Source organism: Vanellus vanellus (assembly GCF_965231255.1).
Source record: "Vanellus vanellus genome assembly, chromosome: Z".
In the NCBI taxonomy this organism is placed as follows: Eukaryota; Metazoa; Chordata; class Aves; order Charadriiformes; family Charadriidae; genus Vanellus; species Vanellus vanellus.
This window is the reverse complement of record NC_138908.1, coordinates 19,120,243-19,146,278: the sequence shown is the minus strand read 5'-3', so window position 1 is coordinate 19,146,278 and position 26,036 is coordinate 19,120,243. Positions and strand designations below refer to the sequence as shown.

General features: G+C 39.3%; 1 protein-coding gene across 1 annotated transcript in view; it reads right to left on the bottom strand.

The window, feature by feature from the left end:
• The window catches only part of PRR16 (proline rich 16), a gene marked incomplete at its 5' end in the record, with an annotated part of 204,155 nt that overhangs the window by 79,869 nt on the left and 98,250 nt on the right, over positions 1-26,036 (bottom strand). Inside the window, one exon of the mRNA XM_082497758.1 lies at positions 15,039-15,935. Coding sequence (XP_082353884.1) covers positions 15,177-15,935 — 759 coding nt within the window. The 3' untranslated portion in view covers positions 15,039-15,176. The remainder of the gene's footprint in view (positions 1-15,038; positions 15,936-26,036) is intronic.

The following is a 26,036-nucleotide window of genomic DNA, read 5'->3' as shown; positions in this document are numbered from 1 at the left end:
CCAAAATTATAATTCTAAAACATAGAGGCACTTCCACATATATCCATAAAAAGGCATTCAACCCCTTCATTTCAAGCCGCCGTACAAGTAGAAGCAATTCACTAACACTCTGCAAAATTTGTACTGAGTTGTGCCTGTTCATAAAAAACAAAGTTTGACATTTATTTTTCCATTGCTTCTGGCATGCTTAACTGCTTTTTTTCTTCTCTCTTCTTTGTCAAGTACAAAATCGCACCTGCTGGAAACATCAGAAAGGTATATTTTTCATCTGTCTTTTAATGAAAGGTGTATCAGTTCTTTTAATGGCTAACAGGGAGCGTTAGGGTAAATTACTTTGCCCTCCTGTTTACCACTGTAGAACTTCAAAGTGATTTTCTCAGACTTAGTGTGTCTCTTCTTTTAAGAGACACCCAATTTTAATTTAAAAACTTTGTAGTGTGGATTAGTGACTAATTTTCCTAGTAAGTTGCTCCACTAGCTACATACCTCACTGTGAAGAATTTTTATCTTATTTCTAGTCTGATTTTATTAACTTAGGCAACAGTACCTTGTGTTTTTACCATATTAATGGGCCCTCTGCTGTTGGAAACCTTACTTCCACCAAATTAATAAATAAGCTTCCATCTAAATATTTTATTTGTTAAGTTAAAGCAACTCATAGCCAGAAAGTTTTAACTTAAAGGAAAGGTCTGACTAAGAAATAACTTTTATTATTTTTTGTAATTTTTTAATTTGCATTATATTTTCTGAAGCTCTATTAGAAGGAAAGGACATTTTCCAGTAACAGCCTAACTAGATGTCAGCACTCTTAGGCACTGCTTTTGCTGTTCAACTTGCTCATCAGGGCTAGTAAGTCTCTAGGAGTCACTGCTTCAACATACAGCCGCTAAAGCGAGCAAGTATAACTCTGGTATGTGGCCCGGCCTGCACTTTAACATGCTAAAATCTTAATTCCCTACAGAGTGAATCCTCTTCCATACTCAAGCACAAGAGCTCTGTACTAAATACTTTCCTTGAAAGGCAGTAACAGAGAACGTTTGCCATCTGCAAATGTTTAATAACTGCCTGCTGTAGTAGCCACTCAGCACACATTTTTCATAGAATCACAGAATATCTCAACTCAGAAAAGACTCATAAGGACCATCAAGTACTGGCTCCTTGCAGGACTACCTAAAAATAAATCATATGACTAAGAGCACCATCCAGATGCTGTGTGAACTCTGGGAGGTTTGGTGCCATGACCCCTTTCTGGGGACCCTGTTCCAGTGACTGGCCATCCTCTCAGTGAAGAACCTTTTCCGAATTTTCCTAGCACTACATATTGTTGCTTGAAAACCTACCAAGTTTTATGCATGATAGCTAAAACATTCCTATCCTTGTTTGAATCTAACAGCTTTGGTATTGTGATGGCTGTAATTTATTAACAACTTTCTCCTAGAAAGATGTGCTCTGAACTCACAAAGATGATATAAGACTAGAGATGTTGACTGACTGGAAGAAGTATTTGTTGAACTAACTCAAGTTACACTATCAGCTACCATACTACCACTATACAAAGACATCACTGTGGGTATAACATCACTTAATGTAAGATGGCACTAATATATCTTTGGGTGATCACCTAAAAGACTCTGAAGAGGAACTATTCACACCTGTTCAGGGACATGAGCCAGCGAAACATTTATACTATACCCACAGAAACTCATTTCTTCAGGCCTCTGCACCAAACTGATCATCCCTGCATTCTAATATGACTTTCAAAGTTCTTAATCACAATTTAACTGCCTCTCCTGTCATCACACATCAGGGAAAAGTGCTGATGCAACTAAATAGTTTTAGCAGTATCTAATCAAGTCCTTGCTTTCTGAAGCGTGAGAATTATACGCTCCATTCTTAGGGACATGTGCAGGCCAAGGGGACAGTATCATAGAATCATAGAACACTTTAGGTTGTAAAGGACCTTTAAAGGTCATCCAGTCCAACCCCCTCTGCAATGAGCAGGCACACCTTCAACTAGATCAGGTTGCTCAAAGCCCCGTCCAAACTTGCCTTGAATGTTTCCAGGGATGGTGCATCTACAACCTCTCTGGGTAACATGTTCTAGCGTTTCACCACTCTCATCATAAAAAATTTCTTCCTTATATCTAGTCTGAAACTGCCTTCTTTCAGTTTAAAACCATTATCCCTCATCCTATCGCTACAGGCCTTACTAAAAAGTCTGTCCCCGTCTTTCTTATAAGCCCTCTTTAGGTATGGAGAGGCCACAATAAGGTGTCCAAAAAGCCTTCTCTTCTTCAGGTTGAACAACCCCAACTGTCTCAGCCTTTCCTCACGGGAAACGTGTTCCATTCCTCTGATCATCTTCGTGGCCCTCCTCTGGACCTACTCCAACAGGTCCATGTCTTTCCTGTTCTGAGGGCTCCAGAGCTGGATGCAGTACTCCAGGTGGGGTCTTACCAGGGCGGAGTAGAGATGCAGAATCACCTCCCTCGACCTGCTGGCCATGCTTCTTTTGATGCAGTCCAGGTCAGCTTTCTGGGCTGCAAGCACGCATTGCTGGCTCATGTCCAGCTTTTCACCTACCAGTAATCCCATATGCTTCTCCATAGGGCTGCTGTCAATCCATTCATCCCTGAGCCTGTATTGATACTGGGGGTTGCCCCAACCAACATGCAGGACTTTGCACTTGGCCTTGTTCAACCTCATGAGGTTCACACAGGCCTATGTCTCGAGCTTGTCTAGGTCCCTCTGAAGGGCAATCCCATCCCTCAAGCGTGTCAACTGCACCACTCATCTTGGTGTCAGCTGTAAATTTGCTGAGGGTGCACTTGATCTCACTGTCTATGTTACCGATGAAGATATTAAACAGTACTGGTCCCAGTATGGACCACTGAGGGACATCACTCATTACTGATCTCCATTCGGATATGGAGCTGTTGACCACTGCTCTCTGTACGTGACCATCCAGCCAATTCCTTATCCACCTAATAGTCTGTCCACCAAATTGATATCTGTCCAGTTTAGAGAGAAGAATGTTGTGGGAGACCGTGTCAAAAGGCCTTACACAAGTCCAGATAGATGACATCTGTAGCTCTACCCTTGTCCACTGATGTAGTCACTCCATCACAGAAGGCCACTAGGTTGGTAAGGCAGGACTTGTGAAGCCATGCTGGCCATCTCGAATCACCTCCCTGTCCTCCATGTGCCTTAGCATAGCTTCTAGGAGGATCTGTTCCATGACCTTCCCAGGCACAGAGATGAGGCTGACAGGTCTGTAGTTCCCAGGGCCCTCCTTTCTACCCTTTTTAAAAATGGGTGCAATGTTTCCCTTTTTCCAGGCACCAGGGGCTTCACCTGACTGCCATGATTTTTCAAATATCATGGAGAGTGGATTGGCAACTACATCAGCCAGTTCCCTCAGGACTCTGGGATGTGTATCATCAGGTCCCATAGACTTATGTATGTTCAGATTCCTCAGGTGGTCTTGAACCTGATCTCCTCTTAGAGTGGGAGGGACTTTGCTCCCTCAGTCCCTGCCTTGAGGTCCATCCACGCGAGAAGCATGGAAAGAGAGATTGCCAGTGAAGACTGAGGCCGAAAGGTTGTTGAGTACCTCAGCCTTCCCCTCGTCTCTTGTTACCAGTTTGCCAGTCGTGTTCATCAGGCAGGACAGACTTTCTTTGACTTTTGTTTTCTGGCTGACATAGAACCCCTTCTTATTATTGTTTGCATCCGTTGCCAAGTTCAGCTCCAGTTGTGCCTTGGCCTTCCTGATCCCATCCCTACACAACTGGGAAAAATCCCTTTACTCTTCCCAGGATACCTGTCCCTGCTTCCACTGCCTGTGCATTTCGGTCTTGCCCTTTAGTTTGACCAGCAGGTTTTGACTCAGACATGCTCTTCTCTTTCTTTCCTTTCCTGATTTCTTACACATGGGGACAGAGAGCTCTTCCTCTCTGTGGAAAGAGACCTTAAAGATCTGCCAGCTCTGTTCTGCTTCCTTGTCCCTGAGTGCAGTTTCCCACGGGGTCCCATTAGCTAACTCCTTTAACAGCTGGATTTCTGCTTTCCTAAAATTCAGGGTCCTGACTTCGCTCTTTGCCTCTCCTGTATCCCTCAGGACTGTGAACTCCACCTGTACACAATCACTGCACCGCAGGCTGCCTCCAAACTTGACATCACCTATTAGCTCACTTGTGTTGGTGATCAACAGGTCCAGTAATGCATCCCCTCTAGTAGGTCTGTCTATTACCTGGCTTAAGAAGTTATTCTCAATGCACTCCATGATTCTCCTGTATTGCCTACAGGTTGCTGTGCTACTTTTCCAGCAGATGTTGGGGTGGTTGAATTTCCCCAGCAGGATGAGAGCCTGCGAGCATGATGACTCCTGTAGCTGGAGTAAGAAGGCTTCATTGATAGGGTCCCCTTGATCAGGCAACCTATAGTAAACACCAACCACAAGGTTCCTTTTGTTGCCTCAGTCTCTAATTCTTACCCATAAGCTTTCTACCTGCTCATGTTTATTCTTCAGAGACAGCTCTTCACACTCTATCCATTTCTTGATGTAGAGGGCAACCTCTCCATCCCTCATTCCTTGCCTGTCCCTTCTGAACATCTTGCAGCCATCAATAGCTGCACTCCAGTCATGGGATTCATCCCACCAAGCACTTCAGCTGGGTGGTCGGCCATGTCACCTTTTTAGAGGAACACCCCTTAATTCATTTGAGGTATTTCACCAGGGTTCCCTGTTGGCTTCTTTTACCTCAGGAGCCCCTGGCCCACCTCCATAACACTTCAGGTGTGCTCTGGTGTACCCAGCAAGTCTCAGAGCAGTGGCCTGAAAGCCTTTGCTAGCACCCTCTAACCTTGGCATGCCGTCCCTTGGCTTGTCACATGCGAGCCTGATATTACCCTTCCTCCCATACCCAGTCTAGCTTAAGGCTCTGTCAATCAGCCCCGCTAGCTCGTGAGCAAAGAGCCTCTTTCCCCTTTGAGAAAGATGCATCCCATCTGACACCAGCAGGCCTGGTAGTGTGCAGACCATCCCATTATAAAAAAAATCAAAATTCTGGCAGTGACACAATACACAGAGCCATGTACCAATAGACTGGGTCCATCTGCTTCTTCCAGTATTGCTGCCCACAACTGGAAAGACAGAGGAAAAATTCTGAAGTAGGCCTACATAAAGACCAGTGTTTAATAATGGACTCCTAAGAAGTCTTGTTCCTTTCATAAGAAGCTTGGTTATGTCCAATCTGAGACATAAAACCAACAGCTAGATAGGACACACTGGATCCAGCAATGGTAACCTGACACAGACACCCAGAAATATGGACTAATTCAACTGAAATGTCACTAGGACTGCACACCTGCACCAGAACAAGGATGTACAGATGCAAAGCTGCCTGGTAGATGCACATCAACTATAAATGATCACGGAATGACAGCCAAATGAGCAACACCTATCCCAGTGGAAAAACCCAGGGAAGTCAAGAGGTACCGTCCACTTTCAGCTCCTCTGTCTAGTTCTGTTGTATAGGGTTGAGCCCAGTATGTATGTCTACCTCTACCATCCAGCTTGCAGTAAAACACAAACCTATGTATTTTTAACACATTACTGTTGTGAAGCTAAAATACAATGTCCATTTTTGCCAGTTGGTAAAATGTTTTTATGTTGCTTTTACTTTTTCTTCCCACTCTTGACACTTATTCAGTAGCATTCATTAATCTCCTTGTCCTCCAAATCACTTGATTTTGCCTCAATACCAATGAAAACCGAGCTTTAAGATCATTATATACATAGCTAAATGTGAGAAGTCTGTTAATTTATCTCTTTGATATCCTTTTATTCCTTTAGGTCCATCTAAACTAAAAAAGTATTTTATTGGAGAACTGCACTCTATATAGCATGTCCAGTTTTAATAGTTTCTTGTTCCTTAATCAGCTAGTATAAAATTAGCTCAGTAGTATCAGATATTTCCTGAATCTAGACTAGTAAATTCTCTAGAGGCAGAGACTGTCATTACCCATTTCTATCAGAAGTATTACACACTTAGAGGTTAAAACTTGGACAAGTGGAGACCTTGCTGAATGAAAAAAACCTCAGTATTTTTTTCCTCGCATTTTAAAATAGCAGAGTTAGACATTTTAAATATCGGATTCCTAGTTTCCATTCAAGGAATGTTCTAAGCATGTTTAAGCCCTATCAGTGAATATATTTTAGGGGATATTTGTTGACAATGTGTTTGGACATTTGGAGTATGCAAAGCTTCCTTTCCTACATTTTACTGCTTGGAATGAGCCACACATTGAAACATTGCTCTTTGGAAACAGATGAAAAGAATAAGGGTTTGATTTCCAGAACAAGAAAATTGAAATTCCAAATTTGTACACAATATCCTGTTAACATCCATTGGGGAAATAAGGGCTGATACAAGAGCAGCAAGCAATCCTATGCTTCACTAAACACACGCGCCCGACTGTTCTTACATTTGCAGCAGTCATTCCATAAGATTTTCTTGTCCATGACATATGCTACCTGAAAGAGTTGATTGCAGACAAGTTAGAAGTATTTCTATTGGTACAGAATTACAGCATTTTGACAGAAGTTTTATTTCACTTCAGAACAATAAAGAGTTATTCAGAAATTCATGGAAACAAATATACCATTAAAATTGTTTCAGGAAATAGGTGGTTTATTTCAGTCTTTTGATAGATTTACTACAGTGATCTATAAAAACAGATCTCCTGAGCTACCAGTACTTTGGTGGGAAGTTGAGAGCCCCAGGGCACCTCAGCCTTTTAGTCTTCAGGCTAAAATCAGAGTCGAGAAGGCCAGGCCAGTTCTGACAAGAAACTACATGGGTTTCTGATGGAAAGCTTTTGATGTTGCTTGAAGAGATGATAAAAAAAATGCCCACTCTCTCTTCCAATATTCAAACATGAAGAATGGTGTCAGAATCTTTATTCTGAATACTTAGGGTGAAAAGCACTGACCATAATGCTGTGAATATTTTCATCTGTGACAGACACATCAAGGACCCCTTCAATCTGTGAAATACAACACCTTCAGTTTGTGACAACCACAAAGACCTTAGTTTCAATCACCTGCTTAAAAATAAACTCAGTGATAGCATTGGGAGTCTACCTGGCTGTCCAGTACCAGTCAATGCATGCTAAGGCGCGGTAGATAAATTGTTTTCTCTCTTGTTCAGTTCCTAGCACTGACTGTTGATAATTGGCATTTTTCCAGTTAAAAATGAACTGAGAGTATGTGAATATCCTTTATAAGCACTTTTATGGTCAAATCTAATAAATTTTAGTAATCTTCAGCCACATTAAATAAAGTTAAACACTTAGATCCCCAAAATTTATCCCATTCTTAAACTATCGTGCATTTGTGGAGAAAGAAAGGGAAGAGTAGGGCAGGAGAAGATAATGAAGGGTACAAACCCCCAAACTTTCAAACTACCCAAATACTATGTAATTCCAGTAGAATTAAACCCTGGGCTAAGCAAATTGTGTGGTTCGTGTTTTCTGCAGCGCACTGAGACACTGCCTTGTTACTACACTGACTTGCAAACATGTCTGGCTATGCAAGGGATACTGAGATATAATGTCACTTATATCTGATTTAGTATCAAGTCCAGAAATGCTGCAGTGCTAGGAACACAGTTCCTCCAGGAAGAAGTTTGTCATTGCCTCCCACTGCTCCTCCTGGGCAGCGCAGCTATACATCATACCTTCTTTCATGCTGTATCTAAGGAACAAGTCCCAGAGATATTAAAGTCTTACTGACTCATTAGATAATTCTATGATTCTATGATTTTAAATTTATCCTTTTACTGTTCCACAGTACAGGACTTAAAACACTAACCACATTTTTCTTTTATTTACTATATATTATTAAATGTCATGTTTTCTATGCATTCATTAACGGGTTCTACATCCGCTTGATAGCTAATACTAAAAGTCCCCTCTACTGCTAATTACAAATGTCCTATTGAACACCACTTAGCTTTCTGTATTATTTCTCTATCTTCAATTCTAGCACAGGAACTTAGTTTTAATGAGTATAGCACCCTTATTTTTCAGTTATATGCTAAACAGCAAAAGTTACTTTTATTCCTTTGTTTAGTCAGTGAGCTAAAAAGAGAAGCAGGGGCAGGACCCAGCACTTGGCCTTCTTGAACTTCATACCATTGGCCTCGGCCCATTGATCCAGCCTGTCCAGATCTCTCTGTGGAGCCATCCTACCCTCAAGCAGATTGACACTCCCACCTAACTTAGTGTCATCTGCAAGCTTACTGAGTTTGATCCCCTTGATCCCCTCATCCAAGTCATTGATAAAGATACTAAAGAGAACTAGCCCCAGTACTGAGCTCTGTGGAACACCACTTGTGACCGGCTGCCAACTGGATTTAACTCCATTTACCACCACTCTCTGGGCATGGCCATCCAGCCATTTTTTACCCAGCAAAGAGTACATCCATCCAAGCCAGTTTCTCAGGAAAATGCTGTGGGAAACCTTGTCGAAGGCTTTACTAAAGTCCAAATAAGCAACATCCACAGCTTTTCCCTCACCCACTAAGTGGGTCACCTTGTCATAGAAGGAGATCAGATAAGTCAAGCAGGACCTACTTTTCATGAACCCATGCTGACTGGGCCTGATCACCTGGTTGTCCCACATGTACTGCATAATGACTCTCAGGATGATATATTCCATAACGTCCCAAGGCACTGAGGTCATATGTGTCTTGTTATACACTTTTGAGAAATACCTGCTCTATAGTTTTCTCATAAGAAGGTTTGGTGATGAAAGTTTTCTCATAAGTGAGTTTGCCAACTGCACCAAGCTGTGTGGTCAGGTTGACACACTGGAGGGAAGGGATGCCATCCAGAGGCACCTGGACAGGCTTGAGATGTGGGCCTGTCCAAATCTCATGTAGTTCAACAAGGCAAAGTGCAAAGTACTGCATGTGGGTCAGGGCAATCCCAAACACAAATACAGGTTGAGTGGACAATGGATTGAGAGTAGCCCTGAGGAGAAGGACTTCGGGGTCTTGGTTGATGAGAAACTCAACTTAAGCTAGCTGTGTGCACTTGCAGCCCAGAAAGCCACCCACTGCTGCATCAAAAGAAGCGTGGCCAGCAGGTCAAGGGAGGTGATTCTGACCGTGATTCTGACCCTCTACTCTGCTCTCGTGAGACCCCACTTGGAGTACTGAGTCCATTTCCGGGGCCCCCAACATAAGAAGGACATGGACCTGTTGGAGGGAGCCCAGAGGAGGGCGATGAAGATGATCAGAGCACTGGAGCATCTCTCCTATGAAGACAGGCTGAGAGAGTTGGGGTTGTTCAGCCTGGAGAAGACCCTATAGCAGCCTTTCAGTACTTAATGGGTCCCTACAGGAAAGATGGGCAGGGACTCTTTATGAGGGACTGTAGAGATAGGACAAGGCCTAACAGTTTTAAACTGAAAGAGGGTAGATTTAGATTAGCTATCAGGAAGAAAGACTTTACTCTGAGGGTGGTGAGTCACTGGAACAGATTGCCCAGAGAACGTTCTGGATGCCCCATCCCTGAAAGTGTTCAAGGCCAGGATGGATGGGGCTCTGAGCAACCTGGTCTAGTGGGAGATGTCCCTGCCCATGGCAGGGAGATTGACACCAGATGAACTTGAAGGACCCTTCCAACCATTCTATGATTCTATGATGTTGTGAGAATCAGTGAGGTTTTTCTTTCGCTTTGTATTATCTCCAATGAATCAGTATTTCCTAATATCAAATATTTGCAAATCTAACATTTACCAAAGTAGATGTCACTGTGGAATTTTTTTATTTTTTTTTTTTTCAAACAAGGAAGAAACTGGAACATAAAGACATACAAACATCTTTTTATGTAGTACTAGAAAGATTCTGCAACCAATCCTTTTGCAGTGGGTGTGAGGAAAGTACACTGGCTTTGTTTCAAAAGTCAGCTTCCACTGGCTGTAGTTCATCTTAATGACTGCTAAACACAATGTTTTGTCTCACATGGGTCTGAAGCCCCAAATTAACATCATAAAATTGAACTATGTAATCGTGTTGAAATTGTGAAACTCAAGGAAAACAGTCATCCATTAAAATTACAGCATGTTAGTTACTCCTTGGTGACAGATGATAATGTAATTTGCAGCTCCAGTATAAAATCATCATTGTATTTGCAAAATATGAGAACAAAAATATTCTGTAGGCATTAGAGATTTATAGAAAAAGATATCATTATCATGTTTTGGTTTTCACATACTAATTTATCCAGCAAGGAGACTGACATGTATTAATAACTTGAACATAGCAAAGTCAAACAGAACTGGAAAGGAAATAAACACTTCTATGAAAAATTCTGCCATGGACTGGCTGTTTTCTTGCTCTTTTATGCTTAAAGTGATTCAAGATAAAGTTTAAAGTAATGACAATAACCTTACTTAAAGAAAAACAAACTCGGGGATTGATGTAGGCATCATCATGCAAGCACTGCTGAAAAGTACATTTAAACATTCGTTCAAAGTTCCTTTTTTTTTTTTTTTCATAATTTACCTATTACTTTTCCCTTCTTACGTTTTTTTTTCATTATTGCTTGCAAGATTGCAAAAGAAGTGAGTCAAAAGATCAGGCAAACAACATAAAGGGACAGACTTGGGATCAGAAAACTATAATTTCTTATTATGAATACAATTTACAACCAACAGTAAAGCGGATTGTGCTCAGTTTCTTAAAGAGCTTTAGTACACAAATAAAATATTTCAGGATGAAAGAAAAAAACTCTTCTCTTGAGGAGAAGAGTTTCTGGAGCTCCGCTCTTTGCCTTCCCCAACCAAGGCAGCAGAATGAACCTGGTCTTACCCATTGTTCGAAGCACTGCTGTTGGCTGGCTATCACAGGCAATTTATGTTGTACTTCTTTTACTGGATGGGACCTGACTTTTTTCTCATCTATCTGTAAAAAACATTTTCACGCCACAAAAGGTACATAGTCCTGCAATAACAAAAACAGCCCTGCAAAAAGTGAAAGGTTTTAGTTCCTCTTGGTCATACCTGCATGACAGATTCTCACCTGATTTTCATAACCTGACAGGAGACTGATTATCTCAACAATAAGAAAAATCTGCCTCAAAATTTCCAAAGATCCAGCATACAAAAGACTGGGCGACCTAAACACCCCTGAAATAATGCAGCCAAGCTGATGGATACAGTACATGGCTCAATTTCTTAACAAAACCCTCCAACTACATAGTAACATGGGGACTCTGCCATACATGAACAAATGTAAAAAAAACTCAGAAAACAGTAGCAGACTTGCACAGGTTGACAAGGGCACGGGCCGTTTTCCTGGAGCAAGATATCTGGTCAAGTCCATTTATTCCAGCAGCTCCAGTCTCAGCTAACAAGAACACTCTTTGACCAACAAGAGGCAGACAGATGCCAGATCATTTAAGAACAGGAACTCAACTCCCTCAGATAATTAAAGAATTCACACTGCACTGTGCTTGCTTCAAAACCAATAATGAAGTTATCCAAAGGAAGTTAATAAGAGCTGTAATCTACTTCACTTACTTCACGCAACATTTTAAATAAAATATTGATTTAATAATAAAAAGGAAGATGAAGATTTGCAACCTTTTCTTGTTTCTATGAACAATGGATGATGTGATGAAAGGTATGATGAAAGGTGTGACAACTCCAGAAGACAAGAGAGAAGGAAGAACAGTGACTTTTATTAGGTGATAAAAAGATCGAAAATCTTTTTGAAGATTCTTTCCTCATGTCCTTAAAAAGGATTGTTATTGGATTTTATTCTGCTAGTGTTCCTTTCTTACGAAGCGTCCATATGCCAGCTTTTATTAATCAACGACATATTACAAACTAAGCAAAATTCATGGCTTATTTTCCTAAGCTTATCCCCTTCATTAAATTGATAAATTGATCTTCTCCTTCTATTTGCATGTTAGAAGTCTAGATCTGGACAATTCAGACATGAAATTCCTTTGGGGAATCAAAACTGAGCAGTAGACTGAAATGATGGCAAACGTTGATTTAAAGCTCTGAGTACTGTTACTGGTCTTTCAGTTTTTCAAGTATTAACGTCTTTGCAAAACACTAAATATAATCTCAAAGATATTAAATTTAAGTTTCAAAGGCAGACAATTCCTCTCAGGTTCTGGTTAGTCTATTGTGTTTTTCTCAGTAAGGTGTGAAAAATACTATGTTACAGGTATTCAAAAATGCTTCACAGAAATTACATACTTAATTTAAATGTAAAAAACATTGCTTGCTGAATATAGTATTGCATTCTTTCTTACGCCATTTTTATTAGAAGTTTCCAGACAGTGCTGCAAAGCTTAAAGTTAATTGTTTCCCATGCTTTGCAAATTTACCTGGTATAACCTGAATTTTATGGTGTCATGTTAATATTGTGGAATTATTATACTGATAAAAATACCTTACAACAGGACACAGGCCAGAAACACTTTCATTAAAACAGAAGAATTGATTCATCATTCATAGCATGATTTAACAGAGACCTTGGACCACGTTGGTGCATTAAAGAGAGCCTGGGTTAGCAAACTGCAGAAAAACAATGTATTTGCTGCACATTTGGAAACTGCGTTTCTGGCCAAAAGCTGCATTTGAAAAGTTGCATCTTTTGTTTCGATAGCATAGCATTTTTGCCCCACCAATGAAAATGCACAAAGAAGGGCAGTGGTTTGTGAAAGGGTGCTCAGGAAGCATGGGGAAAGAGAAAGGAAAGCACCTCTGAAAGAGAGGACAAAGGGCAAGATGGAAGATGTTGGATACCAAAACTGAACATGAAATGCTGAAAGTCAGATGCCACTTAAACTTTCCAGAGCTGAGAACTGTAAACTTAACACCGCGATAAAACTGAAATTTACATGTATATCAATGCATATTCATAAAGTATAGCATCTAATTTGGAGGTACTGACATGTTCATGAGACTCTGACCAGCGCAGAGGCAGAATCCAGAGGAGCAGTACTGTACTCTGCTATCAGAGATGAGTTTATACTGAAAAAAAAAACGAGCCAAGTGAGTTAAGACATGTGCAGCAGACCCTCCCCCATTAAGATTAGCCAGTGTAATTTTGTCAAATTTAAGGTGAAAGAAATATTTTAGAAAAAATATGCCATGTTTGATTTGCATTAATTTATTGTACACAGTGTCTATTTTAAGAAGGAAAAAAAATACTAAACTACCTTATAACAGTTGGCATATGATCTGCACAGTAGCGATAAAGTAAACCAGACAGAAGAAGTTTTCTTTTTAAAAGAAAAACCTGTAGATACACAATGTGGATAAGTCCACACATTGTTTCTGTAATTTTAAATGTAATTTTCAATGTGTGAGCAAAGGAGGTGCTGTGGAGTCTCAGGGCATGAGCAGAATCCACCTGACAGAAACTTCATTTAGGCAGCAAAAGTCTCGCACACATACAGAACGAGTTACTGCCTCCTGCTGCAAGCTCTAGGACTTCACTTGGCAACAGCTCTCATGAGATTAAGTATAGTCAAGCAACACAAAATGTGAAGTGCATCATGAAAAACACGTGGGCACCACCTGGGGAAAGCATGATTAAGCATTTAAGGCAATTTCCTTGCTTTGCCACTTTTATGCAAGGAATACAACATGAAGCTTTAGACCCTAAATGCGTATTTGCACAAAATACAATCCTTGTTTACTGCAAAGGTTTTCAAAGGGTAGTTATCCGTTAGAATTTCTGTTATGATTATTCTTACTATTTGGTTTAAATACTATTAGTGTACTGTAATGTGCATACAGGGAAACTGTTGAAGACTGGTTTTCAGTTTAATACTTATTACTGCATGCAAATCGAAATTTAAATTAAAAAACTGTTTTGTCTAGTTTTGTCTGCTTTGCCATAGAGTATGTTTTACATTTCAGCTGAAAAAAGCATACTGCTTTTATATAGCATCTGTTGGGCCATTTGAGATTAATTTGGCACAACTTTTATAAATAACAGATTTATTATCAGATTTTCTTCACTGATCAGATGTTTTTTAAGTCTAGGTCCCAACAATTCTCTTTGTGAGAATAAAAGAATGTTCTTTCATAAAATAATTAAAAACACTGAGGACTTTTTTTCAACTAGTAAGAATATTAATTGGGTTCAGCATCAAAATGTGATAACATGTAAAATATCTTGTTTTGCATGTTAATGCTTCGTAATTGCCCAAAGCTTTTCAACTTCAAAGCTCTTTACATGAATTAAGTGGATGTCCCTGCAGGCCTTAGGCAAAATTTTCTTTGGCTTCAAAAAGAGATTTGCACCAGACAAAAGCTTTGTGAAAAACACAGGACTGAGCTTTGTCATTTTAATCTACCACCATCACAAATGAGATAAATTATTACTACCATTTTGCAGTTTAAGCAGTGGAAATACGGCGGAGCTGAATGGGGTCCATGCTCACCTGAAAACTCTGCACTTCACCTTGGCTGTGGCACATCAAGCAAATGAGAAGCAAAATGCAAGATAATTCAGTTTTCTGATGCCATATTAACATACCTTTCAATTATTTCTTTACTTCCCCACCTGAGATCAAACTGCCTGAAAGTTCAATGATTATCTCCTATAGCACTGCTCCACACACAATGCCTTCGCTCAAGCAGTCAGGCAGAGAAAAATGCATTTGCTAGAATTCAGTCAAAAGCTGTTTTCTGGTACTCCACTATGCTTTGTCAAATGACATTTTAAAAGGTATTTGCTAGAAACAGGAAGTTTTCCAAAACCCAGGAGCAACGGTTATTCCCTTATGTCAGATAGACTGAAATCTATCATGAATTGCCACTCAGTATTTTCAAACAAAACCTTATTTTCACTGTCTTTCAAACCACGCTACAGATATGAAACTGCAATAGACATTTACAACTTATGAGCTAAAGCACGAATATTCTTTCAGTATCCTTTGCCATAATGGCATTTTTTTGGCGAGTGAGATCAACAAGCATTCCTCTTTGTACTTACCATGTGATTTTTATGCCACTTCACTGGACACAGGGAGTAATACATTGGGTCTTTTTATTGCTCAAGTAGAAAGTGCTCATTACCTATTTATGCTTATATATAGGAAAAAAAACAAAGAGTTGTTTCAAGTGGCATACATCACACTGTTGTAGTGGTTGATTTCCTCAGGATGGTCTTCTGCGGTTTTGGTGCAGTTTGTGGAGGCACAGTCGCAGGTCTTGGAGGAGGAAAGCTATTACTGGGACTAATCCCCAACCCTCCATTTTCCAGAGGAAATGGAGGCAGCGGAGGTGGTGGAGGCGGCAGAGGAGGGCACTGGTGCGGCAGCTTTCCCACAACACGGGCAGGCTCACTGTGCAAGTGCACCTCCCTGTTTTTAATGTTATACCGAACATCACAGTCGGGGCAATAGCCGTGGTACTGCACTTTTTCACTAAATCGTACCCGTTCCCTTGCTGCCGGCTGAGGACACCGCTCTTTCTCAGATCTGTGCATCAGAGGCTGCATCGAAACTTTCTCCAAATTACTGTTTGGTACACAGCATATATCTCCGTTCGGGATGCGGTTGAGTCCAACTGGCAAACCCCCGTTTCGCAGCAGGGTACCATTAGTCTTGACAGGGTTGGCTGATGGAGGCAGCCTCGGAGGCTCATCACACTTGACGGGCGTCAGTCGTGGTGGAGGCGGGGGCGGATTCGGCTTCCGCAGCACAGTGAGGATAGCGGAGGGGTGCGCGGGTGGCTTGATGAGAGGTGCGCTGCCCCGCACCTTGACTTTCTCCAAGCTGGAAGCTGTTGTGCTGCTGGAGCTGCTGTTGAGCGTGTCCGTTTTGGAACTGTCTGTCATCTCATCCTCCAGCTGCAGGTCAGACGTCAGTGTGTCAATCTGGTCAACCACCTGCATGACAGCAAGAGTGAAAATATTGAGAAAAGCTTGCCCCACTGAAGGCACAGAGAAACAAAAGCACTCTCCGCTATGAGTTCTGTCCTACCCAGAACTGAAATATCCAATTTTTTTTGACTGTTATTTCTTTTTTCATACCAGCACAATAAACAAACACAATAAATAATGATAATGATAATAATGATAATGATAATGATATTATTATTATTGTTATTATTATTATTATTATTATTAATAATAATAATAGGGGTGGCTAGTTTGCTAGCTCATCACCTGAATACAAAAGAAATATAACTTGCACTCTGGAATGAAATTCCATTTCTTTCCCTCTAGGGTTTAGTTGGTAATATAATTGTAAGTGAACTGTAATCCTTCAATATTACGCTTTGCCTTCCATTGCAGGAGGAGACTGAATTATTTAACTTTAGCTTCTACATCACAGATTCTGAATCCAAATCTTCTGCAGAGTATCTTTTAGCACTGACCTTTCATACAGTCCAGATTTAAATATGCATCTCTGTATACATGATACTATACACCTACAATCATAAGTTTGGTATGCTCTTCCCTGACAATTTTTTAACATAAATAAGGTACTAAGAAGCAGCTGCCCTCTTGTATCAGTCTACATAATCCCCCTTCATGAATATTTTCCTTAAAATCTGAGATCCTCTGAAGCAATCCTGAAATAGCATTTGCTGCAAGAAAAGCGGAAAAGTAGCTTGGTTTCCAAAGTTACAAGCATTTATTAACACATGCACTTTATTCCAAGATTTCCTCTACCTCCCATATTTCTCTTTGTAGTTTCGACAATGTTAGATCTCTTCTAGTCTTTCAAACTCCTTTTTCTACTCAGTTTTTTATAGGACAAGCAACTGATGGTGCCATTACTAGGTAGCAAAAATTTGTCATGTCAACAATTAAAAGCCCTTCCTGAAAACCGCATTTCACTCAGTGCCTAGTTGAACATCTGTAGCTACAATCTACAGGTAACTGCAACACACACCACAAGAAATAAGCACGTATTTAAAAATTGATCTTTACCCTTTATATCCTCACAGGATATACATAAAGTAAGCAGTAGCTGAAATGTTATTAGCTAACTTTGGCCCATGAATAAAAATATTGTGCCATTGTTTGGGCTCCTTATGTGACGTTCTGGAGAGAGAGCTGGAGGGGACACCCAAGTATATCTGAAATGAAACTAGATGCTTCCACTTGTGCCACTGAATCAATCCTTACCCCTCTGAGACTCTCAATTCTACTACCTGCTTTCAATAATTCAGTCCTAATACTATTGATTTCAAGGTAAGCCTATTTTTGAGGAGTATAAGCCATATGTTAACTGCAAAGAAAGTGAAAGTCATTACTACAGCGACTCTTTATTTGGTCAGCTTTGTAACTCACTCACATGCCCAGTCATAAACAGTAAATAGTGAAAGCAAAACCACCATAGAATGAAAGAGTGCTTTAGCTTCCGCTGTGATTCTGTAGCTATGATTTGTGTGATATAAAATTCATAAAAATTCATATTCATATTCAGTTCAGTGCCTGCCTTCTCCTAAAAATGGCAAACATGCAGATAACCATGATTCAGAAAGAGCTTTCAAACATCTTTGAAAAAAAAATTTACAGGTTTTTCTCCAAGACCAAAACAACTAATCTTTTATTCACTATTCAAAGCCCAATACTATGTTGGATTTCAGTTTCTCTTTTAGCATTCTGATTTTTCTCCAATAAAAGATAAAGAAAAATTATACCCTTAAAACACAGACGTTGATTCCCCCAGATAAACAGGATTTAAAATACCAGCCTAGAAGTCGAAAGATATGGTTGAACTCTGGTAAGTCAGATCCCAAACGTCTCCTCCAGGGTACAGCATATTACTACACTTGGAAATTTCAAAACAAAAGAAGATAAACCACATCTGTAGTAAGACAATGCAAAATTCATAGCAAGACAGTTTACAGGAGAAAGAACTCACATTATCACCTTACTTTACACATGCAAACCAAGGTGGAGAGAACTTCTCAAAATGAAACAGTGAATCTAAAGAAACAAGGAAAAGACAGTCCTGGGCACTAAGCCTGAAATCCAAGCACCCCTCTGCAAGTTTAGTACAGATTTGTGTAAATATTAGGGTCTGCCTACATATGGCTGAATATACTACTGAATGCTCTCCTGGAATCCAATATGTAATCTTCTAGTAAGTTATAACAGCTACAGAATGGATTGATGCAACATAAACCAAAGAAACTCCTTGGCAAGCAAAAAAACAAAGTCTTTAGACAGGTGCCAGCAAGAGAGAAAGGAAAGACATATCTGTAAGGATGCTCAACACAGGAGCCCTGGATAGCTCGTACGTGTGACTGTGCATTGGCCTATATTACAGTATTAGATTATACTAAGTGATAATATTTGGTCGCTTTACATTGCTCAATAAGGGCAATATTAAAATGCCAAGAACGAAAACTGGTTTCTTTTGCAATTGGCTTATTCCAACAAAACGTAATTTTTCTTTCCTACTATGACAATCCCCTCGAAAGGTACCTATAAGGATACAGGACCTTAGAAACCAACACCGCACATGTGAGGAAAAAGACAGCCACAGACTGCTGACATGGTTATTGCATAATTAGCTATGGATAAATCTCATGGGGACTATGCAAATAATACATTAAATTCTCATTGTCTTAATAAAATTCACTCACAATATCTAATGTCAAATTCCCAATAAAGAAGAAAATAATATAACAAAAATGCATTTTAATGTTATTTTAAGACATACACAAAATTCTAGTAATTTAATGTATTTTTTTTCTGCAGAACTAGTCACAAATGATGGCTTCTTTGCTTTAGGCCTCGTGTGCAACAAAAATTGTCCCTATTCACAGAATCACAGAATGGTAGGGGTTGAAAGGGACCTTCAGAGATCAAAGCAGGCTCACCTAAAGCAGATTGCACAGAATCACATCCAGGCAGATTTTGAATATCTCCAGCGAAGGAGACTCCACAAGCTCTCTGGGCAGCCTGTTCCAGTCATCTGTCACCCTCAAAGGAAAGAAGTTTTTCCTCATGTTCAGATGGAATTTCCTAGGTTCCAGTTTGTGCCCGTTGCCCCTCGTCCTGTCACTGGGCTCCACTGAAAAGAGTCTGGCCCCATCCTCTTGACACCTGCCTTTTAGATATTTATAAGCATTGATGAGATCCCCTCTCAGACTTCTCTTCTCCAGGCTAAACAGACCCAGGTCTCTCAGTCTTTCCTCATAAGAGAGGTGCTCCATTCCCTTGATCACCTTTGTAGCCCTCTGCTGGACTCTCTCCAGCCTTGTCCTTCTTGAACTGGGGAGCCTAGAACTGGACACAGTACTCCAGAAGTGGCCTCAATAGGGCAGAGAAGAGGGGAAAGACAACCTCCCTCAACCTGCTGGCCGTGCTCTTTTTAATGTACCCTAGGATACCATTGGCCTTCTTGGCCACAAGGGCACATTGTTGGCCACTTGGTCAACTTGTCCACCAGGACTCCCAGGTCCCTCTCTGCAGGGGTGCTTTCCAGCAGGTAAACCCTTAACCTGTACTCCTCCCTAGGTGCAGGACCTTATTCGTGCCTTTATTGAACACCATTAGTTTCCTCTCCGTGCAACTCTCCAGCCTGTCCAGGTCTTGCTGAATGGCAGCACAGCCTTCCAGTGTATCAGCCACTACTCCGAGTTTTGTGTCATCAGCAAACTTGCTGAGGGTACACTCTGTCCCTTCATCCAGGTCGTTGATGAATATGTTGAAGAAGTCTGGATCCAGCACAGACCCCTGGGGAACACCACTAGCCACAGGTCTTTAACTGGACTCTGTTCCACATTCTACAAAATAAATGTATTCCATGCAGTGTAAATCTAGAGAAACAAAACCTGTTGTTTATTATTTTGAGACAGACACATTAAAGGTGATATTCCACTGATGCTGTGAGGATATAGCTGTTATTATGCAGCACGTGTGTCATGAAATGGCAGACCCTAGTGATAAGAAAATTTTTGTCCATTCAAACTGTCCTTCTGACAGTGCAAACATTTTCTCAAGAGTAACAGGAAAGTCTATTATGAACTGTCCTTGAATTTAAATGACTACAGAGTTTATCTCTTGCCCTCTGGGCAAATGTGTAGTACACATCAGAATTTTTTTTTCACCTACCCATTTGTAAAACATAGAACCAGCACAAAATGGCTCTGACATAACAACACAGTTTATCTGTCGAGATTCATTCCCACCACAAGTTGTGATTCTGTTTACTGTTATTTTCTTTTGCTTTTTTTGTCCCAGAAGGAAAAAAATCAAGTAAGATGAAAAAGCAACAGAGAACCAGTGACTAACCCAGTGATGTAGTTAAAAAAAAAAAAAAGAGAAAAAAGAAAAAAAGTGGGTTGAAAAAAATAGCCTCCATTTCACAATGCACTTCCTGTGGAAGTAAGAAAGAGAATATTTAGAAACAAAAATGCTGCTCTAGTTGTGCAGAATCTGTCCATTTTTCAATTCTGAAATAAAACAGGACTTGATTCACATGTACAAGCATGTGGGAGACATCTTTTTATAGCCTGAGGAGCTCCTTAGCCATTAAGCAGATTTGAGCTCTGCAGAGATGCCCACTTCTCCCCCACCATCGATATCATGAGGCTTCAAGCTCTGTAGGATCTGGTGTCACGCTCCTGAATGGACCAGGACATTAACTCATTCCTACCCTCTTTCTGGGTTCTTATGGGACAACAATATAAGGTTCCCAGCAGGGATGGAGCTGGATTTCTCTAGCTGACCCCAAGAAATTAAAGTTAACATGCGTACAGACCCAAAATAATTTATCCTGAAATCTAAATTGTTCATTAAGTCAAATCTGTGCTTATAGTTTCACTTTATCTTTAGAAATATCTGTGGAGCCTTTGGTGGGTTTTTGGTTTGGTTTGGTGTCTTTTTTTTATTGTTTGTTTGTTTTGGGGTTTTGGTGTTTTTTTGTTGTTTTTTTTTTTGTGGTTTTTTTTTGTTTGTTTGTTTGTTTTCATTTAGACAACAGCTGGGCATGTTTACCACACAATGAACAGAAAAATTGATGGTTTAGATAAAGCAAATTTAATGTAGATATTATGTTTATCCATCACCTCCAGTTTACTGATTGCAATTTATTTTTTATTTTCTTGTCCTTTTAATTTTTTCTGTAGCCACTCAAGCCTTTCTTGCTAGTAATGCTCAAACTAGACAGAAGATAACAGCAACAGCATCTGTAAAACATACATAATCACCATTTAGAACCAGCAATCAGCTGTCGTGAATTAAATTAATCTCTACCTAAACTCAAAACAGCAAGGGTATATTTAAAAACTAACACTAGTTAACAGCAATTTATGAAATATATATATAAAGAAAAAGAAATCAACAAAAGTAGAATTAGAGTTATGATCCAAGATTCTTTTGCTTTTTCTTGTTCTTTTAAATTTTTATGTAGACACTCAAGTCTTTGAGTAGATTTGGGAAATAAAAAGTTAATTATGAACATTCTAATTAGGAAACAGACAAGCGCTCAAATGCACCAGTGCTACTGAATCACTTAACTCAGAGGGGCTGGCTAATGTATCTTGTAAGCTACCTCCTTCTTGAGTACCTAACTACAAGACCAGTTTCAAGGAAAAAATCAGTGTTGTATGACTATAGGAAGATCACAGATCTTTGCTAAAGCAAATGAATACTACAGCTGTTGAGTTTTTGCTTGTCAATGCACTAACTTTAAATACTTTTTTTAAAACTTTTTTTAACTCCCTATTTCAAAAGGTTTTCTCAAGATATCTAAACTAATAACTTGAATATTAAAAGAGTGTAGAAATATATAATTGAGAAGACGGTAGGAAGTGTTCTGGGGCACTTTGCTCATAGCAGCAGAATCCAAATCTTTAGAGAATGCCATATATGCTTGAGACATTTTACAGACAAGCAAAATAATACATTTCTCTCTGCCTCAAAAGCTTTCAGGTTTGGATTGGACACAGAAAACTAAAGAATGATAATAAAATGAAACCAAAAGGAAAATTCTAGATCTGTGGTTAAATCTGAAATTTGTGCTTAATTTTGTTAGATAATTTTAATTTAATTTTCTGTTAAATAAATGCTTTGAATAGTATCCACCAGAGACATACAAATGAAAACAACAACAACAAAAATGGTTAAAAGCTCATCAAAGAGGACACATGGAAGTGAAAACTCTGCACTCCAGAGAGGACGCAAATGAAAAAAAGCACCTGTGCAGGAAATGATAAACAGCCATTGGGAAGAAGAAAAGCAAACCTGAAGTAACCAAGGATTGCTTCATGCTGACAATTTGCCAGGGAGTTGTTACTAAGAGTAGGCAATAAGGCCAGACCACTAGACTTTAAGATGGGAGTGCAAAATAAAACAGTGATTGCACTCTGGATATGCTTTAGCAATACAGCATAGAAGTTGAAGAAGCCAGAGTGAGTCAGTGGATGAATGTTGTAAACATGATTCCTGAGAACAAAATAATAGTGCAATGAAAGCTAGGAAAGAAAAGGCAGCCATGTAAAACCACATCTCACGAGGAGCTGACAAAACATTTGAGTTAATGGCTACAGCTGTACGATCATTTGTGAGAAAGACTGCATGCAGAAGTTTGTACATGTAACTTTTAATTTTACACAATATGTAAGATCTATAGTAACATTACATGAGGTTTTTATTCCCACTTCATTAAGATTAAACATGAATACAATTCGTGTGACATTTGTAAGATAGAACCTTAAGTAAACTGAGATGAAAGATTACTATTTGGAGACAACTTTACTCCCTGTTGTCTTGGTGAGTGTTAGAGAAACTGTAAAGCTGTTAGAGAAAATGTAAAGCTCCTTGTGGCAGATAGAAGTAAGATTAAGTTATGTAACCGTGAAAAAAAAACACCTTACCAATGTGCTTTTTGACTCAGAAATTCTGTGCTGCAACCACCAGTGTACGGAGAATGAATCAGTACTATCAAAGTAAGGAGGTCAACTGGACATAAATACTACCCACCCCCAATAAAAGAAAAAGAAATAAATTGAAAAATAAAGGAAGACATTGAAGTTGCAAACAAATTGCAATGCAAAGATATCCTAACATTAACCCCATCCCTCAATGCTATCAAACTCTTCCATTAAATTGCTTAAAACTACAGAGCTAGCATAAAGTATTGCTTTTCCACTAAGGCCAAACTGCAGTCCCAGTTTAAAGCAACTGAGAACCTCTTCCAAAAACACATTTTGTGATTATCAAAAGCAGCCTATGCTGGCCGAATATTTCCTTTGCTTAAATTGCACCTACAAGTCATTTTCTGGTTTTTACCTCCTCTCCTAACGCACTTCTGTGGGCAAATATCTTAACTTGATCAGAGCAATACCCAAACCCCCATATTTCTTACTCGATGCCAAGATCTCATTAGAAGAATTTAGCTTGGCAATAATAAGACTAAAACATGAAACAGAAAGCAACAGTTTCTTTTACTTCTTAATTATGTCCCTAAACTTCTCTGGAAAAAAGTATCTACAGCTATTCACAAACACTTTTTGCAGTGCTTCTCTTTGTGTGATTATGCAATACACATCCAAAAATGCATAGATAATCTACTGGGATTTTATTATCTCCTTATAATAAATGTTTCACCAGGTTTTTTCTTCCTCCTGTTTAAAGATAGCGGGAAACAAGGCAGTAAAGTACCGATGTTGAATGAATATATAAATCACTAGCTGCACTCAATCAACCACAGACAATTGTTGTGCTTTTTTTCAACACCTGAATAAAGAGCAAATTGTTTTTCAGAAAGAAAAGTAATACTCTTAAAAATTCATATACTTTTACATTCACAGAACTATAATTTTTTTTCTAAGATGTCAAGCCATTTTCACTGTTTTGTGCATTCTTCAAAGTTTCACATGGATTTATGAGTAAGATTTCTTTTTTAAAATGACTTGGTTCTGTACGGACTAGTACCTCTCAAAAAAGCTGTATAAGCAAAATGGAAATGGTACTTAGCTGTGATATTACTTCTGAGATGGAATAGTTACAATCCATATATCCCTCTTTAGTACTACACCACAGCAGTGTACAGCTATGAGATTTGATTTAACAGTTTGCTGGAAGTGTTCTAGAAAATGAATATTTACAGACAGATATTGATTTTGATTTTAAATCAACTGAAATCAAGTCAAGTCATGAGACTAGGACAAGTTTTTGCTCTCTTACTTTGAAGTAAAAAATGTACTGGAGAAAGGAATGAAATTAGGTGGTATTCTTTAATTACAAATAAATGCAATCAATCAACATGTCTTAATTTCATTATTTTTGAAGCATTCCAAACACTTGCAAAGTTTGACAGGGATAAATTTTGCCCTGTATGTGCAAAAATGAATGACATGACAAGCCAGAAGAATAAACATGTAATTAACAATAAAAAGCAATATCAGCTCTATCACAAAGAGGCTACTCTTGCCTTTAAGTAAGGAACTGGTAAATATGCTATGTCAGTGGTAGTAGTATCTTATGACTGCATCTCCAATCCTACAAGAAATTGTTCGCTTGCTGTAATTACTACAGGAATCTTAAAGACAGGCTGACAAATTATTTACCTTCCCATCATCTTAGCTTATTATTTCCTGTAGAGTTACTAGTCCTTTGTTGACAAAAATGAATGTTCAATATAACTAAGGACATAATTAAGTTTTTTTCTTACCAAGTCTTTGCCTGTAAATCCTGAACCAGCACAGAGCCAATAACAAATGAAAGGGAAGTCCCTATGAACGAGAGAGCCAGTATTTCCCTCTACAGTTTAAGCTGCATAAAATCAGAATTCACCCTGTCCTCAGGTGCTTATATTACTGCTTCAGTCATCCATGGTCATATCTTTTGCATTTGCCACAGCCAGCTTCTCTACATTGCCCCCCTCCTGCCATCCCCAGGGAATACGGCTTCTAGGTCAAGGAGAAACAGAACCAAATTTAGACTAGAAGCATGTTTATAAAGTTGTGTAAGCCAAAAAGTTGCAAATAGAAACCAAAAGAAGAGCTGTACTAGAAGAGATAAGTGGTCTACTTAGTACCATATTGTGAAGAATTACAAAAAGCAGGTGCTCGGGCAAGAACACAAGAATAGAAAAGTCACACAGAAATATTTCTGTAGAATCTTATCCCAGCCTCAAAAAATTTCTAACTCAAGTACTTCTTAAGAGATTTTGCATTAAGTAGATCTTGACATATTTATCTACCATGAACATGCCTATTTCTGCTTGAACCCATATAAGCTTTTAGCACCCACAATATCCTGCAGTTTCCCACCTTCATTATACGGATATACCACCTACTCCTCTCTCTGCTTGAAAAAAAACACAGAAGCTTTTATACACAAAGTGCTTCATGGACTTGCATAATACTTAAGCTGTAGCTGTTTTGTAAAACCACAGCTATGCAAGCCCTCTCAGTCTTGGAATTTTTCTTTTGTTTTAAATCAAATACATGACAGATGTCTGTAGAACAAAGAGTAATAACTTTACACAAGGACACAAAGACTCAAATCACTGGGTACACCCAGCAGTCCTTCTGCCACCACTAAAAAGTTATAATAGAAGTTTTGCAGTGTACCCAGCAGCATCTTCCTATCTGAAGCTGTATTAATAAATAATCATGTCTGTTTATGCTGAGACATTCTAGCACAGCACTAAGGATGAATCCGGTATGTGAGTTAATACACACTTCCAGGCAGATTCAAAGCTCAGCTTTCAGGAGATGACTCTCTGAGTAGCATCTCAGACAGCTCAGTCATCCACACTGCAGCACCAGCAAAGGGCAAGGTTAGTGTTAAGGTATCTAAAAGATCAACACCACCCTAAGCAAGCTTACACACATCCCAACTCAATAAATAACAGAAAAACACCCACATGCAGTTCTTATTGCCACCAGAAAGTTTTGCTAAAGAACATACTAGTAACTTCAGCAAACTGGTATTACCCTTTGGAGTACATTGTACAGTCATTGATTCAAGCGCACTCTCCGTATACAAATGAATTCAGAAACTCTACTCTGA